Source organism: Anomaloglossus baeobatrachus, chromosome 2 (assembly GCF_048569485.1).
Source record: "Anomaloglossus baeobatrachus isolate aAnoBae1 chromosome 2, aAnoBae1.hap1, whole genome shotgun sequence".
Lineage (NCBI taxonomy): Eukaryota > Metazoa > Chordata > Amphibia > Anura > Aromobatidae > Anomaloglossus > Anomaloglossus baeobatrachus.
The window spans coordinates 161,525,046-161,544,942 of NC_134354.1; the positions used below are offsets into that span (position 1 = coordinate 161,525,046).

General features: G+C 46.4%; 1 protein-coding gene across 5 annotated transcripts in view; it reads right to left on the minus strand.

Moving 5' to 3' along the window:
- The window catches only part of LOC142287883 (arylsulfatase H-like), a 281,549-nt gene that overhangs the window by 38,125 nt on the left and 223,527 nt on the right, over window positions 1-19,897 (minus strand). For all 5 annotated transcript variants that reach the window (XM_075333476.1, XM_075333477.1, XM_075333475.1 and 2 more), the window contains exon 7: window positions 16,292-16,426. In XM_075333476.1, the coding sequence (XP_075189591.1) occupies window positions 16,292-16,426 (135 nt within the window). The remainder of the gene's footprint in view (window positions 1-16,291; window positions 16,427-19,897) is intronic.

Genomic DNA, 19,897 nt, shown 5'->3' on the forward strand with positions numbered 1-19,897 from the left:
TTAGAGAAGCAATTGGCAACTGGGTAATGGGGGACTGCCACGGCCATTAAGTTTTGGAAACAGTCTGTATCCACTAGGTGGAAAGGCAGCATTTCCATTGCCAACAGTTTAGATGTGGCGAAGTTGAAGCTCTTAGCTTTGGCAAGCATAGGAGGAAAATCTTTTACATGACCACAACTGCAGGACCGGAAACCTGTGTGAGAACACTTGCCATGGTGCTAGAGTAGTACGAAGCAGCAGAAGTGGTTGATATGGTTACTGTTTGTTGGGGAGTCCCGCTAGGCCATGTTTTAGCGCAGCAAGATTTCCATAATAACGAATGTTGGTTACCCATGAGCCGGTTGTTATAGGAATTTTTGCCACAACTGAGTCTTTTTTTTTTTTTTTTTCTTTTTTTTTTTTACAAAATTGGCAAATAACACTAGTTGGGTCATCCTTTCCAGTCACAAAGAATTCCCAGGCTAGTCAACCCTTGCCGCCCATGTGAATTGCCCATACGACAGCTGCTAACACCAGCCAGAGTTGTGGCTGAGGATACAATGCTTGTTGCGGTAACATCACTACATATTTGTGCAGGAAGTGGCAACATAAGGTTATCTACCTCCTCCTCCTCTTACTCCTCCTTCTCTTGCTGTGCTGACTGTACAGTACAGTATGCATCTGCCTCAGGTATCTGAGTCTCATCATCATCACCTCTACAACGGGGGTGAACATCTGGTGACGAGGGTCAGGATTTTACTCGGACCCTACTTTATCCAGCCCCAGATCCAACTAACAAAGATTTTTGATATTGGCGCAGATTCTTTTCTCCTCTTGAGCCTGTGAATCTTTGGAGCAGACCTCTGATGGCCACAGTAGAATATGTGAAAAGCTCTGCAATCCCTGTGTGCAGACCCATTTGTGATTTCCCACACTCAGTTTCGTGGTTGGAGAGTTGTGATGTAGGGGGGAAAACAAGGTTAATTAGGTTTTCCAGCTCGGAGTGTGTCACTGTGTGTGATGTTGAGGAAGAGGAGGAGACGCCACTTGATGCAGCACCTGCCATCCACTATAGCACAATATCTCTATGGCCTTTATCTACAAGTTGTACTGCTATGTGCCTGCCAAGGAAAGGGAGTGGACTAGCCCATCCACTAATAAAAGTTTTCTTTGGTTAGGACAAGCCGGTGCTTGTTCAGTAGAGCTATCAGGAACATTAGCACCTACCCCACGTACACCTCAAATACAACATCTATTCCCCTTTCCACCACAATCTCGGGATTTCACACTCATGTTTTATGTACCCTATCCCTCTTTAAACCAACTGTTTCACAATCCTAGTCCCATACCAGTGAGTTACTGGTCACTAAATTAACAAATCACTATTTAGCGGCTGAAATGGCAATTTGGAGCTGGAGAACAGATTTTCCACTATTTAAAGGCTGAAATAGAAATTTGTGGAAGGACCACACAATTAACAATCACTAGATGATGAAATGCTGATTTGTGGCACACAATGCTACCTACACTGCATGTCCCTGCACTTACATATTCTACACTATTGCCCTCCTAACTATCTCAACTACCTAACATTAAACCCACTATCTAAGCTAATTGTCTAGCATCAGCACAGTCCCTAAGCTGTAGTGATCACAAAATGGGGCCGATGTCCAACTACATATGAAATGCGGACATGTGGCATGTGAGTTAGGCAGCTAATGACACAAGCCCTTGTGTCTGAACGTTGTGGATGTTTGCTGCACCATTATGTGTGGATGATCTGGCAGCCAAAGTTGCTTCCCCTCAAACACATCCCCACACTCATTATACAGCACCACTATCCTAAGCAAAGTGATAAGGTAGACGACAAGCATTAGTGCAACCACAAACAGTTACCCAATAAAACCGATCTTTGCCAATTTTTCAGAAAATTGCTCTTGAACCTGAGCCCAATACGAATGAGGCAAAGCGCATACTGAATTTGAAATTGGCAAGCCTTTTTTGAGCAAGTTTGCTCATCTCCAGTGATGAGTTGCTGGCAAAATGTTATCCCCAGAACCACTGTCCAAAAAAAACTGTAGTGGAGGAAGAAGGATCTCCCACCCCACCTGGGCGTAAACGTTTTTCCAACTGCTAAATTCCCTCAGGGATAAAAAGGTACTCGGACTGGCAAAAAAACGGGAACAACAGATCATTGCTCAATTAAAAAAAAACAAACAAACCCAATCCGCTCCGGAATCCAGTGCCCGTATAAGACAATGGAGATTATAATCCGGAGATTAAAAATATTGGTGGAAGGGATAGGATAGTAGGAGCACACACGGTGTACTCACCCAGGCTGTATCATGGCGGCAAACTCCTCCAGGGTCACGCTTTTCCCTTCTGGAGCTGACAATTCAATATTCACTGTTTTACCCGCCCACCAGCACGTGTAATTGGTTGCAGTTAGATGCGCCCCCACCGTGAGTGGCAGCGTGTCAGCTGACTGCAACCAATTACAGGCGCCAGGACGGCCGGTGGGCAGGGAAAGCAGTGCAAGTATCTGTGGGTCAGTATGGTGAGCATGCATGTAGACAGAAACATGGGGCCTGCTCCTGTCAGAAGAGTGTCCGGCTGTGCCGTGATGCGATGTCAGACTCTTACAAGTCTGGACTGACATCAGCCAGCACGGCCTGCTGCTCTCTGAACATGAGCGTGCATGTACCTAGAGACACATGCACGCTCCTGTCAAAAGAGTGTTCGGCTGTACCAGTGATGTGATGTCAGACTCGTGCGAGTCCCTCACAAGTGTGATTCCAGCCCAAGAGAAACTGCTTGCGATTCTTTTTTTATTTAAATTAAAAAAAAAAAAAAAATTAAAAAAAAAAAAAAATGATACCCAGCCAAGATGAAGCCAGCTGGGGGTTGGTATTCTCAGCCCACAGCCGCCCGGTATTGCCACATCCAGTAGATGTGACAATCTTGGTGCTTTACCGCTTCTTCTCGATTGCCCTGGTGGGGTGACAATCGGGGTAATGAGGGATTAATAACACCGCACAGTTGCTACTAAAACCCCAGATTAGTGATGGCACAAGCATCTACGAGATACCTGCATCAATAACCTGTAAGTGACAGTAAATAAGTAAAAAAATTGTTTAAAAGAACTGAAGTCCTCAGTGGTTGATACCTTTTAATGGCTAACTGAAAAGATGGTAATAATAGCAAGCTTTCGAGACTACTCAGGTCTCTTCATCAGGCTCAATATAATACAGAATCTGAAGAGTCACATATTTATACACAACAGGACATAGAATAGTGCAGTAAAAAAGAAAAGTAAATAAGTACAAACACAGAGAAAAATCCTTTATTTGGAATAACGTACAACACACCCTCCTTCACCACTTTATTAACTCCAAACACCCTGCAGGTCCAGAGTAATAACACGAGATCCCACACTGAGTCACCATAAGTATGAAACTCATTTATTTCTTGTTTTGTTTATTTTCCCTTTAATTCCCAAATCCGGATCATGGTCCCAGAATCCCGTGCCCGGTTCCGGCACTCTGGCATCTTTGAAACCGCGCGGATCCGGACTTTTACAGTCCAGATCCGCTCAGCCCTACTCAGGGACAGATACCAACAAAATGACTCATTTTGCTCCACTAGAAACAAGCCTTTCCTAACATGAACACCAAATTAATGGCCCAATCACAATAGTGCTAACTCTAGAATCCAGAAATACTAATAAAGTAACCAGAGTAGATAGCAAAAGATAAAATCAAATTATTTTATTGAAAACATTATTTTAAAAAGACAATTTTTTTAAAAAAACATTTTTGTGAGAAAATAGAACAATAAAGGGGATATCTGCCAATAAACAGACCTTCCAATCACCGCTTCACTTCACGTATGTGTGTAACACAGAAAACCACTGATATTCACTTTAGATTATAGTTTGTAAATGTGCAGAAAAAAAGGGGAGGATTAAATAGCATGCTACAAGCAGGAAAGTCTCCCATAGAGTATTGCACAATCCCAAGGAAAAATATTGCACAGCCCCAGGGAAGAAAAAGAAGAACAGACAGTGGTTTATAGAGCCTCAGGATAGCAAATAAATATTGCACTCCCATCGATGTAGAAAAATTGCAAGCCAGTACATATTAGAAAATTTATTGCCAATATGGCTTTCTTTTGGACAGAAAATGATGCTTAAAATAAGGATTAAAGTTCACTTGCCCATATAAACAGAGATAAGAATGCCCAGAAGGGATATAAGTATGAGGGCAGTGATAACACAATTCATTTAAGGAAGATAATCCTGTCCAAAAAGAAGTACTGGATAGAAAGATGCATGGAAAAAATGCCAGCCAAGGATAAATACAGGGAGGAAAGAGCAGGATACACAAGCAGTCAAATAAGGACTACTAAATACCATACTGGAAGTGGATGGAATGACAAATACCCTGACGGCCGTTTCGCCTAGGGCTTCTTCGTGAGGAACATTAAAATAATGTTTTCAAGAAAATAATTAGATTTTATCTTTTGCTATCTACTCTGGTTACTTTCCTAACATGAGATGTCCCTTCAAGCTGCATGTGCTCGGGTGAGTCCTCCAGAGGTAAAGATGGTACAGCTGCCTTCTCCTAGAAAGTCTAGGTATTATCAGACCTCTGGCAATCCAAATTATCGGTGACATGGCAAACTTCATAGATGGAGGAGTTTTGTACATAACCAAAGCCTCCTTGATCCTCTTGGATACACACTGAAAAAAATTAGATTTTAAAGTGCAGGGTCGTTCCACAGCGTGTCTTAGAACCACCACCAGAATTCAGTTCAGTAATCTTCCGCAGGCAGATGCCCCTGTTTTGGTGAACGGATTTTTGACTCTGCTAAAGAAGTTTTATCCTGATCATCATAAATCAGACCGAGTGCCGAAAAAAAACCCATCCACCATAGGAATAAATAGGGGAATCATCAAGCAGGGAAAAAGCTCATATTTGAGACAGTAATACCCACTCACTGTTCCTCACCACCAGATGAGAGGTGACAAATGAAAATACCACTTACATGTCTCCCTAAAAGCAACAAACCAGCTGCACTCCCCTGAAAATCTCTCAGGGAGGGGCAGTTTAGGCATACCTCCCAACATTTAAAGATGAGAAAGAGGGACAAAGTATGCGGCACGCGTAGCGGCAATTTTAAGCCACGCCCCTAACCACACCCATTTTGCAATTTGTCACGCCCACATCCAATCCTTTTCAGCACTGCTGATCACATTGTTTAAGCCTGTGTGCCCACGATCAGTATTTGCAGCATTTTGGATGTAGCGTGTTTTTGCGGTGTCTAAAACGCTGCATTGTACAGTACAAGTGTCGCGGGCGGAGGGGTTTTGGAACGTCCCTCGCCTGGAATCGCTGGTGCTCGGGTCCGGTGCTTCTGCTTCTCGGTGGCTCGAGCATGGGGCCGGACCCGGGGGCTCGAGCAGCGCCTCCTCGCCCATGAGTGAAAAGGGGTAGGTTTCGGTGGTGGGTGTTTGGGATGTCGGTCGTGACGCCACCCACGGGTGGTGGTGATGGTGGGCACCACCGCTGCTGGTGATGGAGGATCCCGGGAGCGATGGCGGAGAGCAGCTAAGGTGTTGACCCCTCCGTGGGTAGGGGCTGTTGGTCCCGGGACCCCGGTTGGGTAGCGTGGAGGGGATATAGGTGCAGGTGCCGATGCGGGGAGGCAGCGTGGGCGCGGGTGTAACATTGCGGTGCTGGATGGCACTGTTGTACTCACTCAGACACAGAAGAACAGAGTCTCTGGTAAACCAAACGGCTGGATGGACGGGGCCCACAGCCGGCTGCGGTGTTCTCATTCTCCCCGGACGGGTTGATGGTGGCTGTAGTTTTCCTGCACCTGTGTAAGTGTGTTTGACTTCTATGGCTTCCCACGAGTAGTCAACTCCCCGGCATGTACGTGTCGGGAGAGCCCGTTTTGCCTGCAGGCGCTGGCCCTTGGATCTCTGGCCCTTGGCGGTGGTGCTTATCCGAACGGGTTGGGCTGTTGTCTTCTGACGGGACTTAGGTGGGAACGAACCCCTGAGGTCCAGATTGCAATCAGAGAATTTGACCTTTTCGGCGGCTCCTAGCCTAGTTGGGGTCTGAGTACCCTGCCTTGGTGCTTGGCTTCGGTCTGCTCCCCGGTTTGGTACCGGTGGGCCACCGCCCAACCCCGGTCCTACGGTTCCGCAGGCCTACACCACCGTCTGCCGACCTTGCTGATCGTGCCTGGGCTCCAACCCAGACACAGACAGACAGTCTCTCCACTCCTCTCACTTCCCCTGCCTAACAACTTCTCACCTCACTGACTTTTCCTGCCTCCAGACCTGTGAACTCCTCGGTGGGCGGGATCAACCGCCTGGCTCCGCCCCACCTGGTGTGGACATCAAGCCTGGAGGGTGGCAACAAGGATTTTTGGTTGACTGGTGTCACTTACCAGGGGAGGGGGTGTGTGTGTGGTGTCAGTGTACTGTGACCCCTGGGGGTCTAGGGCATCACACAAGCACAGTGGAGGGATTTCTAGAAATCCCGTGCCCACTGTGCTTGTTTTTTCTGCAGCAAACACTGACCTGCCGAGCGTCTTTCCAGACTGCAGCATGTCAATTGTTTGCTGCAGTTGCATGTGTCCTCTGTAGGGAGAACACAGCAGGAGACCGCAGCGCACTGAACCATGATCGTGGGCACAGGCAGCTGCGTTCTCCTGCGGAGGAGACGTGCAGCCCCGCAGGTCAGGACCCGATGCCTCCAGGACACAGCGAGTCCTGATCGTGGGCACAGGCAGCTGTGGTCTCCTGCGGAGGAGACTTGCAGCCCTGCAGGTCAGGACCCGCTGCCTCCAGGACACAGTGAGTCCTGATTGTGGGCACAGGCATACGCACATATACGGTACATATTTGAAGACAAATTCCCTAAAATACATATAAACAGACAACTCTATACACAGTCATCTGCACTGGCATACATAGATATATACATTAGTGATGAGCGAGTACTAAAAAGCTCGGGTGCTCGAGGCTCGGGCCGAGCATCCCAAGATACTCGTGTACTCGGCCCGAGCACCGAGCCCAATGTTATCCTATGGGAGACCCGAGTATTTTTATGAAATGACCCCCGGCAGCATGTAGAAACCCTAAAAATGTCACAAAAGTCTCAGAAGAGTGCTCAAATGACATGGCAACAGCATGGGGAAGATCCCTTGAAGCATTTATCACTCAAAAGTCACAGCTGTGAACAATTTTGTCCGAGTTTTACGCCATTTTTACGGCCTCACCAGAAAACCTTCCAAAATGACACCAAAATGAATTTTCATGGTGGAAATGTTAAGGGCACATACCAAATAGTGAGATAGAGCTGGTGTATGTTACTTTTTGAGATTAATACATGAAAGAGTTTACGTAAAACATTGTGTGGCACTCAGATGTCCAAAACGCACGTTTTGTGCTTTTTACTAGCGATGTCGGTCATTTTTTTTTTCATTCTATCTCCCGTCGGTCGGTCTTGCTCTGTCGATCTCTCTCTGTCTTGTCTGTCCCCCTCTCACAGTCTGTCGGTCATTCTTCCCCCTCTCTCTTACTTACCGTTCCCCGATCACTGCCGCGGCGCTGCACAGCTGTTCACTAAACTCCGGCGGCTTTTCCTCTTTTGAAAAAGCCGGCCGCTCATTAAACAATCTCGTATTCCCTGCTTTCCTGCTTTTCGGCGCCTATGATTGGTTGCAGTGAGACATGCCCCCACGCTGAGTGACAGGTGTCTCGTTGCACCCAAACACAGCAGCCGGTGTGTGTGTGTATACTGTGCAGTGAAATAAATAATTAAATAATTAAAAAAAACGGCGTGCGGTCCCCCCAATTTTAATACCAGCCAGATAAAGCCATACGGCTGAAGGCTGGTATTCTCAGGATGGGGAGCTCCACGTTATGGGGAGCCCCCCAGCCTAACAATATCAGTCAGCAGCCGCCCATAATTGCCGCATACATTATATGCGACAGTTCTGGGACTGTACCCGGCTCTTCCTGATTTACCCTAGTGCGTTGGCAAATCGGGGTAAAAAGGAGTTAATGGCAGCCCATAGCTGCCACTAAATCCTAGATTAATCATGTCAGGCGTCTCCCCGAGATTCCTTCCATGATTAATCTGTAAATTACAGTTAAAAAAAAAAAAAACACACAAACCCGAAAAATCCTTTATTAGAAATAAAAAACACTAACAAAGTCCCTCATCACCAATTTATTAACCCCAACAAACCCTCCATGTCCGGCGTAATCCATGGACCTCTAGCGTCGCGTCCAGCTGTGCTGCATGAAGGTGACAGGAGCTGCAGAATACACCGCCGCTCCGGTCAGCTTCACACAGCAACTGAGGTGAGTAGCGCGATCAGCTGAGCTGTCACTGAGGTTACCTGGATCCAGCGGTGGATGCAGCGGTGGCCGCGGGTAACCTCAGTGACAGCTCAGCTGATCGCGCTACTCACCGCCGCTCCGGTCACCTCCATGCAGCAACTGAGGTGAGTATAGCGATCAGCTGCTGTCACTGAGGTTAATCGCGGCACCGCTGGATCCAGCGGTGGCCGTGAGTTACCTGACTGACAGCAGTTGATCGCTATACTCACCTCAGTTGCTGTGTGAAGCTGACAGAAGCGGCGGTGTATTCTGCAGCTCCTGTCACCTGAATGTAGCAGAGCTAGACGCGACGCTGGAGGACTGTGGAGTACGCTGGACATGGAGGGTTTGTCGGGGTTAATAAATTGGTGATGAGGGACTTTGTTAGTGTTTTTTATTTCTAATAAAGGATTTTTTCGTGTGTGTGTGTTTTTTAACTGTAATTTACAGATTAATCATGGAAGGAATCTTGGGGAGACGCCTGACATGATTAATCTAGGATTTAGTGGCAGCTATGGGCTGCCATTAACTCCTTATTACCCCGATTTGCCAACACACTAGGGTAAATCGGGAAGAGCTGGGTACAGTCCCAGAACTGTCGCATCTAATGTATGCGGCAATTCTGGGCGGCTGCTGACTGATATTATTAGGGTGGGGGGCTCCCCATAACGTGGGGCTCCCCATCCTGAGAATACCAGCCTTCAGCTGTATGGCTTTATCTGGCTGGTATTAAAATTGGGGGGACCGCACGCCGGTTTTTTTAATTATTTATTTATTTTACTGCACAGTATAGACACGCCCACCGGCTGCTGTGATTGGGTGCAGTGAGACACCTGTCACTCAGCGTGGGGGCGTGTCTCACTGCAACCAATCATAGGCGCCTGTGGGCATGGAAAGCAGGGAATATGAGATGGCTGTGTGCAGAGCACAGCGCGCCCGCCGGTATAAAGGCTCGGTCACGCTGTGCAAGGCCGGCCAATCACTGCAATTCCACAACTAACAGGGCTGTGGCATTGCAGTGGTCTGGCTCTCAAAAGAGCGCCAACATGCAAAGATGAAGACCACGAGTACAGCACGAGTATCGCGTAGTAACAAGCATACTCGTTCATCACTAATATACATCATACTTAAACACACATTGGAGGTAATAATATGAGGAAGCCGGCAGCAGCCGCACTCACCTACCCCGCTTGTCTCTATCCAGCTCCTCCTCGGCATGTGATCACTTGGCAAGACTTTAACAGACCTAGCCACGCACAGTGCACACTGACACCGCTGTGTATGTATCACAAGGGTGGATGGGGGTTTTATATAATATTATATATATGTATATATATTATAGTGTATACACTGTATATATACAGTATATATCACAGGAGGGGCTGGGGGCTACAGTATATACACATCACAGGAGGGGCTGGGGGCTACAGTATATACACATCACAGGAGGGGCTGGGGGCTACAGTATATACAGCACAGGAGGGGCTTGGGGCTACAGTATATACAGCACAGGAGGGGCGGGGGCTATAGTATATACAGCAAAGGATGGACTGGGGGCTACAGTATATACAGCAAAGGAGGGGCTGGGGGCTACTATTGTGAATGTCAGTTATGCTTTGGCTGCTGGGCACTCTTGTGGCCAGGAATGGCTTGGACAGAGACCAGGTGTGTTGAGCAATGGGCGTTTCCATTGCTAACTCTCTGCTTATTTAAATCCTGGTCTGATAGCAGGCTTTGCCGGATGTCAGTTGTTCTTTGTTCACCAGCCTGCTTCATCCTGCTCCATACCACATCTACCCCAGATAAGTGCTTTGCTCTTTATTTGTTGTTTGGTTCTTTTACCCTTATCTGAGTTTGTCATTTGCTGTGGTTGTTTTCTTTTATTTGCGTGCAGGGATCTTCCCTCTCAGTTTCTTAGCTGGGAAACTCCCTGCAGTTATGTTTGGAGTATTGCTCCTATAAGTCCATGTGTTTATGGCTTTTTGAACTTGTAATGATTCCTTTTTTCTGTTCATTAGTATGACAAGAGCGCCTGGTATAGGACGGAGTGCAGATCGTGCGATCTGAGGGCATTTTTGTACTATCAGGAATTTGGAATTTTGTAGGGTTTTTCTCTGGCCACCATCAGCCCCTTTCCTGTCCTTTCCTATTTTAGTCAGTGGGAGCCTCACCTTTGCTAATCCTATCATCTGTGTATTGTGTTTTCCTATATCACCGCAGTCTTTGAATGTGGGGGGCTTGCTATTCTTTATCTATTTTCTGAGGTAGAGAGTTATTAATCTTTCTTTCCTTTAGGATAGCTAGTTCTCCGGCTGGGTTCGCGGTGCACAGGATGTTAGTTCACTCCTCGGCTACTTCTAGGTGTGATGGTTAGTAAGTGGATGTGCGGCCAGATTAGTTGCCAATGCTCTTGTCACCTTTTACTAATGATTTATGGTGGTCTTCCATGGTTCCGGATCATAACAGGCTACAGTATATACAGCACAGGAGGGGCTGGGGGCTACAGTATATACACATCACAGGAGGGGCTGGGGGCTACAGTATATACAGCACAGGAGAGGCTGGTGGCTAAAGTATATACAGCACAGGAGGGGCTGGGGGCTACAGTATATACAGCACAGGAGGGGCTGGGGGCTACAGTGTATACAGCACAGGAGGGGCTGGGGGCTACAGTATATACAGCACAGGAGGGGCTGGAGTTATAGTATATACAGCACAGAAGTGTCTTGGGGCATAGACAGTACTTGAGGGGGCATACATATTAGGCCTGTTTCAGATGTCAGTGATTCTGGTATGTGTTAGTTTTTATACGTACCAGAATCACTGACCTATGCACACCCATTATAATCAATGAGTCTGCACACACATCAGTGATTTTTCACTGACCGTGTCTCCGTACGGCGTACATGCGTATCCTTTATTGCCGCACAGAAACATGTCCGTTTTTTTCTGGCATCACTGATGTCCCACGGACCACACTATGGTGTGATCCGTGAAACACGTACCAAAAAAACACGGACATTTAAAATAAAAAGCTTTTTCAACTCACCTTCTCCAGTGATGCTGAGTTCAGCAGCTGCTCTCTGCTTCTTCCTGACCGGCACATTATGGCATGCATATTCATTTATGCAGCCAGAGCCAGCCCAGAAGTAGCTGCAGAGGTGAGAGAGCGGTGGCTGGATGCTGAATCGCGGGACTCTTCAGCACCACGGAGAGCAGGAGCGGTGGCAGGTGAGTATATGTCCATGTGCAATCACGGAGTACGGATCACGTATCGCACATGGACAACCACTGTGTGCCGTGAATCACGGAGTATGAAGGGACATATGTGTGTTTAACACATCAGTGAAGAACGTCTGTTTTTCACTGAGGGGCATACACGTTACTAAGGGGTACACACATTACTGGGGGAAATACACTTTACTGTGGGGCATACAAATTACTGGTAGCATAGATATTACTAAGGGGCATATACAGTTAGGCCCAGAAATATTTGGACAGTGAAAAGTTTTGTTATTTTAGCTGTTTACAAAAACATGTTCAGAAATACAATTATATATATAATATGGGCTGAAAGTGCACACTCCCAGCTGCAATATGAGAGTTTTCACATCCAAATCGGAGAAAGGGTTTAGGAATCATAGCTCTGTAATGCATAGCCTCCTCTTTTTCAAGGGACCAAAAGTAATTGGACAAGGGACTCTAAGGGCTGCAATTAACTCTGAAGGCGTCTCCCTCGTTAACCTGTAATCAATGAAGGAGTTAAAAGGTCTGGGGTTGATTACAGGTGTGTGGTTTTGCATTTGGAAGCTGTTGCTGTGACCAGACAACATGCGGTCTAAGGAACTCTCAATTGAGGGGAAGCAGAACATCCTGAGGCTGAAAAAAAAGAAAAAATCCATCAGAGAGATAGCAGACATGCTTGGAGTAGCAAAATCAACAGTCGGGTACATTCTGAGAAAAAAGGAATTGACTGGTGAGCTTGGGAACTCAAAAAGGCCTGGGCGTCCACGGATGACAACAGTGGTGGATGATCGCCGCATACTTTCTTTGGTGAAGAAGAACCCGTTCACAACATCAACTGAAGTCCAGAACACTCTCAGTGAAGTAGGTGTATCTGTCTCTAAGTCAACAGTAAAGAGAAGACTCCATGAAAGTAAATACAAAGGGTTCACATCTAGATGCAAACCATTCATCAATTCCAAAAATAGACAGGCCAGAGTTAAATTTGCTGAAAAACACCTCATGAAGCCAGCTCAGTTCTGGAAAAGTATTCTATGGACAGATGAGACAAAGATCAACCTGTACCAGAATGATGGGAAGAAAAAAGTTTGGAGAAGAAAGGGAACGGCACATGATCCAAGGCACACCACATCCTCTGTAAAACATGGTGGAGGCAATGTGATGGCATGGGCATGCATGGCTTTCAATGGCACTGGGTCACTTGTGTTTATTGATGACATAACAGCAGACAAGAGTAGCCGGATGAATTCTGAAGTGTACCGGGATATACTTTCAGCCCAGATTCAGCCAAATGCCGCAAAGTTGATCGGACGGCGCTTCATAGTACAGATGGACAATGACCCCAAGCATACAGCCAAAGCTACCCAGGAGTTCATGAGTGCAAAAAAGTGGAACATTCTGCAATGGCCAAGTCAATCACCAGATCTTAACCCAATTGAGCATGCATTTCACTTGCTCAAATCCAGACTTAAGACGGAAAGACCCACAAACAAGCAAGACCTGAAGGCTGCGGCTGTAAAGGCCTGTCAAAGCATTATGAAGGAGGAAACCCAGCGTTTGGTGATGTCCATGGGTTCCAGACTTAAGGCAGTGATTGCCTCCAAAGGATTCGCAACAAAATATTGAAAATAAAAATATTTTGTTTGGGTTTGGTTTATTTGTCCAATTACTTTTGACCTCCTAAAATGTGGAGTGTTTGTAAAGAAATGTGTACAATTCCTACAATTTCTATCAGATATTTTTGTTCAAACCTTCAAATTAAACATTACAATCTGCACTTGAATTCTGTTGTAGAGGTTTCATTTCAAATTCAATGTGGTGGCATGCAGAGCCCAACTCACGAAAATTGTGTCACTGTCCAAATATTTCTGGACATAACTGTAGCTCTGGTGTTTGGGCTTATACAGCTCTGGGGGTACATACAGCTCCGATGGGGGGGATGGGGGCATACAAATCTGGTGTGGGGGCTGGGGGGCACACAGATCTAGTGAGGGGGGGTTGGCTGGAGGCATATAGCTCTGGTGAGGAGAGGGCTGCTGGGGCATACAGATTTGGTGAGGGGGGCTGGGGGATACATATCTGGTGGGAGGGGGCTGGAGGCATACAGAGCTGGGGGGGTGCTGGGGGCATATAGATCTGGTGGGGGGGCATACAAATTTGGTGAGGGGGCCATACAGATGTGGTGAGGGGGGGGGTGACTGGAGGCATATAGCTCTGGTGAGGAGGGGGCTGGGTAATACAGCTCTGGGTCAGTGGGGGGGGGGTCACATACAGCGTTTCTTGGTGTTGCAGCTCCTTTTCCTCCAGTCTCTTAATCTGTGGACAGAGCTCAGCATGTTGCTCGGTAGCTCCGCCCACAGATGTACTTCCTTCCGTACACAAGCAGCCCAGCTGAGAGCAGTGTACGCTGAGCTGCAGGTGCCGATTTAAAGTGCCGGCAGCCAGGAAAGTGCTGCTGCTGCCGCCCACTAATAACAGCGGCAGCACAGAGCCAGAGCAGTTTAGCAGCGCTCGGCTCTGTTCATGTGCTTTAGGAGGGGGAGAAAGTCGGACGAGGAGAGAGCGGATGAGCGGAGCCACGGGACAAAAGCCTCACGATCGTGACACTGGGACACCTGTTCATATCCAGTACAGTCCAGCTGTATCCGGGATGGTTGGGAGGTATGGATTAGGTTTAGATGATACAGCCATCCTGATAAATTGCTCAGGTGTGAAAAGCTGAGCTTGCTGCTGTAGTTTCCTTTAAACGCAGCCACCTGAAGAGACTTGGCATGCAAATCCATGCAGGAAAAAACGTTGGGTCCACTATGTCATGATTGATTATGGGGACAGCGGAAACTGGGGCAACTAAACTGACCCTCAGAATAGGGTGCCCTCTGCTATCCATATTCTCAGAGTTATCTTTGAAGGTGAGAATATCTAAGCCCTGATCTTTACCTCCTCCCCTTCTATCCCTGGGGAGGGCCAGGACAGGAGTGTGATAAAACCAGGAGAAATGGATAAACAGAGAAAACCAAAACTTTATCTTACAGCACACTCACACAGAGGTATAAGACAATAAGAGGTACGGAGTAATAAGAGCAGGGAGAAAACCACACAATGATGGACAACTTGCACAACATCTGCAAGCACCATGTAATTTAATCACCAGCAGGACTGGGACACAACAGCACACAGACCAAGACAGCAATAAACTATAGCCAGATTCCACAATCTTAAAAAGGCAGAGTTCAAATTAATAGGTTCCCAACATGTGATCCAAAAAGTAACCAGTAGGTTGGCAGAGGTTAACTCTAGCTAGCCTGACCATGGGTGAGCACACAGCTGGTCGATGCCTGAGTCTGCCTGTGTAAATGTGACGCCCTGGCCTATCAGGTGGTCACAAGGGTGCTGTGCAATCTGCCCTTCTGCATGGTACCCGCTCCTCCTTGGTTACGGGTCCTGTCCCTTTGGTGTTGCTAAGAACAGGTATACACAAATCCTGAGGAACACACTGCACCCACAATAGGGCCACCCAGATGGAGGGGGATGGTAGAAGGAGGGCCAGAAGTGTCAGAGTAGTCAGGGAGTGTCAGTGAGCCATGAAAGGACAAGGTCAGGCTGCGGAGCTGGGCTCCTGTACCCGTCCCAGGTGCTAGACGTTGGCCTGGCCTGGTAGGAGCTTGAACCCTGGTCGCAGGGGGTAGTGACAGGGGGCACGGTACTGCCACGGAAGGCAGACCGGCTGCCTTGTGCTACAACCGGGCAGGGGCCAGGGCATGGCGGGGTACGCAGACCCTAGACTGGGAAGGAGCTTTATGCAGCCCAGTAATTCACCCGACGAGGACAGAATCTTCACGAACCGTTCTCCACCCGCTCCAAAATCGGGGTACTAGCGCAACAAGGAGGATAGGACTTCCCAAATCCGTCCAGAAAATCCCAAGCTCACCCTGCTAGCCACGCAGGTGAGCAGGACCCGAGTAGTTTCAGGCAAAAGGGATCCACACAGAGAAAGCACAGTGCCAAGGGACAAGGCTTCAGACCAACCAGCAATGCCAAAAGGGCATGGACCCAGCAGGCTCAGCCAAAGGTTGAAAGGCATTCAGGACTTTGGTTTACCCGGTGTCAGTGTCAGCATCTCTGGACTGTGTGAGTACATTGTGCCCCACTACTCCTAACGGGTCCCCAGCCATCCATCACCGAGCCCCGGGACACCATTCCCCTGCCCACAGAGGGGTTAACATCACAAGCTACCATCCCATCGCTCCCGGGCGCTCTTCCCCAAACGCAGCAGCGGTTGTATCCCGCCTTACCACAACCCGTGGGTGGTGTCACGAACACTATCCAATCCTTTCACCCCCTTTTGTAAATATCTTTTCCCCCTTTTTCATTTCGAGCCGCCGCGCGATCCCGCATCGGGTCCGGAGACCCCTTGAGCCACTGCGGATCCAGATCCAAGCAGCCTGTCGGCTGTCGCATGGCAGCACATAACTCAGTAACACCGGAGAAACCATACTGTAGAGTATAAGAATCTGTAGTGTTAACAGCATCTGATACCGCCATGACAATCTCCATGTGAAAATCTGTCAAATGGCATGCTATAACTAAAACAGAATACTAAATAAGAATTTTAGCATGCACAATATGCAATGTGCACAAAAAGATGCTCATTCAGGTTGCATTTCTTACCTCTATAAATGCCATTACTGCCCTTAAGATGAGGACTTCCGTCCATTCCTTCCAAGTATCCACCATGGTCAGAAGCAAAGTAAGTTAATGTGTTATTTATTAAACCTCCTTGATCGATGGACTCCAAGATTTGCCCTGTGTGGATGAAATAAAACCCTGATATATCTGTTATGTAATTATAGTGACACTGAAAAGAAATTAGACTGATGTAAATTATTATCATTTTAATGACAGTTTAACTATATTTAAAAACTAGCTGTATTCAGCATTGCCCGGTATAGTAACTAAACTATAAAACAAAATAAAATGTGTTAAAAAATTATTTTGCACATAAGTCCCAAAATTAAACAGGCAGAAATTTTATGAATAAAACGAAAAGTTAAGTAATTGAATATATGATATGAAATACTTCTAACAGCACAGATATGCAACACAAATTAACTAAATGATTACCAAAATAATGTGAAGTACTTTACCTCAAACTCCTAAATCAAGAGCGTTTTGAAAGTATATAACAGCCCACACAATTAGTATATAGGCAAGGTCATGTGACTTACATCAGCCTCTACAACAGTGTTGGCTAAGTGTCACCACTGAAATCATATTACCTCACACATAAGCTGTCCTATACTAACAATGTCTTTCGTTGCTTATAGCAACCAGAGCTCCTTGCCCTGTAACAAAATAGAAGCAGACTTGTGATTAGTTGCTATAGGCTACCTGTTAAATATCCAGGGTGTAACGTTGCGGGGTTCTCACAGGGCGATCGAGGCAGTGACCCAGTACAGTCCAATTCAAACGGCTTTTATTCAGCACTTGTAAAAATGTAATCATAGATGTCCTCCGGGTCGAAGCCGGGGTTCCACACAGTCCGAATATAAGGTACCGGTTACCATATAGTCCCATTTCTTGGGGTGTTACTTGCCAATAGGTTTGCAGGCTGTCAGTCTGCCTTCATCCAGTCCAGGGAGACTCTCACCCTGGGCTCATCGTCCCGGCCCTTGGACACGCTCCATTTAATGGCCCCTGCCATTGGTCCAGAGCCTCAGTGGATTCTGCAGCTCCCTGACATTTCAGAGCCCTCACTAGCTCTGTATGCACATGATCTCCTGCCCATGTGCTCCAACCAAGATGGCTCCCACCAGCACATGGAGATCATGTGACAAATGACAGCTCCATTAAATACCATTAGACACACCCATGTATGGGAGGTATGTGGATGGTCACTCCCGCCCATCACATCTGACCATCTCATGAACCCAGCCCTGAATATATACTGCAATCCTCATGGAACTACAAGTCCCAGAGAAACATTCCAGGTTCAGATCGCAGGGGACCTCCTCCTCTGCGGCACATACCGGCCATTTACAACATTGCCGGTCACTACATCACAAGGGAAACTGATCAAACAGCCAATATATTACTTTAAAACATCCAGTTTGTGTGTGTCTTTTTGTCTGTGTCTCTTTCTGTCTGTGTGTGTGTCTCTTTAAGTGAGTGTGTTGTCTCTACAGTATGTGTGTGGGTCACTGTGTGTCTTTTTCTCTGTCCATATTAGAAGTCTATAATAACAGACCCATTCCCAGCTTCATTGACTTTAATGTAAGCAGGGTTTTTTTGGCAAAAAACTAAAAGTGCTAGGTTAAATTTTCTTCTCAAAACATAGTCTATGATGTTCTATAAGTCAAAATGAGGTGGTTGTGCAAAATTTCGTGATTGTAAACGTGACGGTGCAGATCCTTTTAGCAGACATACACACACGTAGATGCATACACTCAGCTTTATATATTAGACTAGCTGTAGAGCTCGGCATTGCCCGGGATAGTAATTAACCCCTTCACGACCGGACGATTTTTCGCTTTCCGTTTTTTTTTTTCCGCCATTCTTTTTCTGAGACACGTAACTTTTATATTTTTCAGTCAATATGGTCATGTGAGGGGTCATTTTTTGCGGAACGAGCTGTACTTTTAAATGAAACCATCAGTTTTACCATATAGTGTACTGGAAAAAGGCAAAAAAATTCCAAATGCAGAAAAATTGCAAAAAACGTGCGATAGCAGTATGGTTTTTGAGATATTTTATTCACTGTGTTCACTATATGGTAAAATTGATGTGTGGGTGTGATGCCTCAGGTCAGTGCAAGTTCGTAGACACCAAACATGTATAGGTTTACTTTTATATAAGGGGTTAAAAAAAAATCGGAAGTTTGTCCAAAAAAAGTGGCGCACGTTTTACGCCATATTCCGTGATCCGTAGCGTTCTCATTTTTCGGGATCTATGGCTCAGTGATGGCTTATTTTTTGCGTCTCAAGCTGACGTTTTTAACGGTACCATTATTGCCAGGTGCTACGTTTTGATCGCCTCTTATTGCATTTTGCGCAAAAGTTGTGGCGACAAAAAAACGTCGTTTTGGAGTTTGGAATTTTTTTGCCGCTACGCCGTATACTGACCAGATTAATTGATTTTATATTTTTATAGATCGGGCGTTTCTGAACGCGGCGATATCAAAAGTGTGTATATTTTTTATTTTTTTAACCGTTTAATTTTCAATGGGGCGAATGGGGGGGTGATTTGAACTTTTAGGTTTTTTTGTTTTTTTTTAATTTTTTAAAACTTTTTTTAACTTTGTTTTTTTATTTTACTAGTCCCCCTAGGGGGCTATTGCGATCAGCAATCCGATCGCTCTGCAGTATCTGCTGATCACAGCTACACAGCTGTAAACAGCAGATACGCTCTCTTTCTTTTTCACTGTGCAGCGGGCACAGCGAAAGTGAAAGCAAGTCATGTGCAGTACAGGAGTCATCACATGACCCTGTGCTACCATGACAACTATCAGAAGTCACGTGATCGCCTCACGTGACTTCCGGTATCGGGCGGTAAGTAAAAGTTTACCGCGATCGCGCTTATAATGGCACTGTCACGTAATAACAGCGCCATTTAAGGGGTTAATCGGCATGAGCAGATAACAATTCTGCTCGTGCCTAGCAGGCACACATCTCAGCTGTGAAAATCAGCTGAGATGTGCGCCGATCGCGGCATGCTGCCGCCGGAGGACCACGGGCAGTAACATTAGGACATTTAGGACGTAATTTTACTGCCCGCGGTCGTTAAGGGGTTAAGTCTCTCTCCCAATCTCCTTCTCACCATTGAAATCATTAACTTACACATAAGCTTCTTATACGAAGAATGTCCTTCATTGCCTACAGCAACCAATCACAGCTCCTTGACTTGAAACAAAATAGAATCACAACTGTGATTGGTTGCTATAGGCCACCTGATTAATATCCAGGATAAAACTGTGAAAACAGCCAATATATTGCCTCATAAAACACAACACAATTAGAAAGCAGGTAAGGTCATGTGACTTACATCAGCCTCTACAACCTCGTTGGCTAAGCGTCACCACTGAAATCATATTAACTTACATAAACTGTCTTATGCTGAGAATGTCCTTTATTGCCTACAGCAACCAATCAGAGCTCCTTGACCTGTTACAAAATAGAAGCATACCTGTGATTGGTTGCTATAGGCCAGGGCAACTGTCAAAATAGTCAGTACCTCAAACATCCAGTTTGTGTGTGTGTGTGTTTGTTTGTCTTTCTGTAT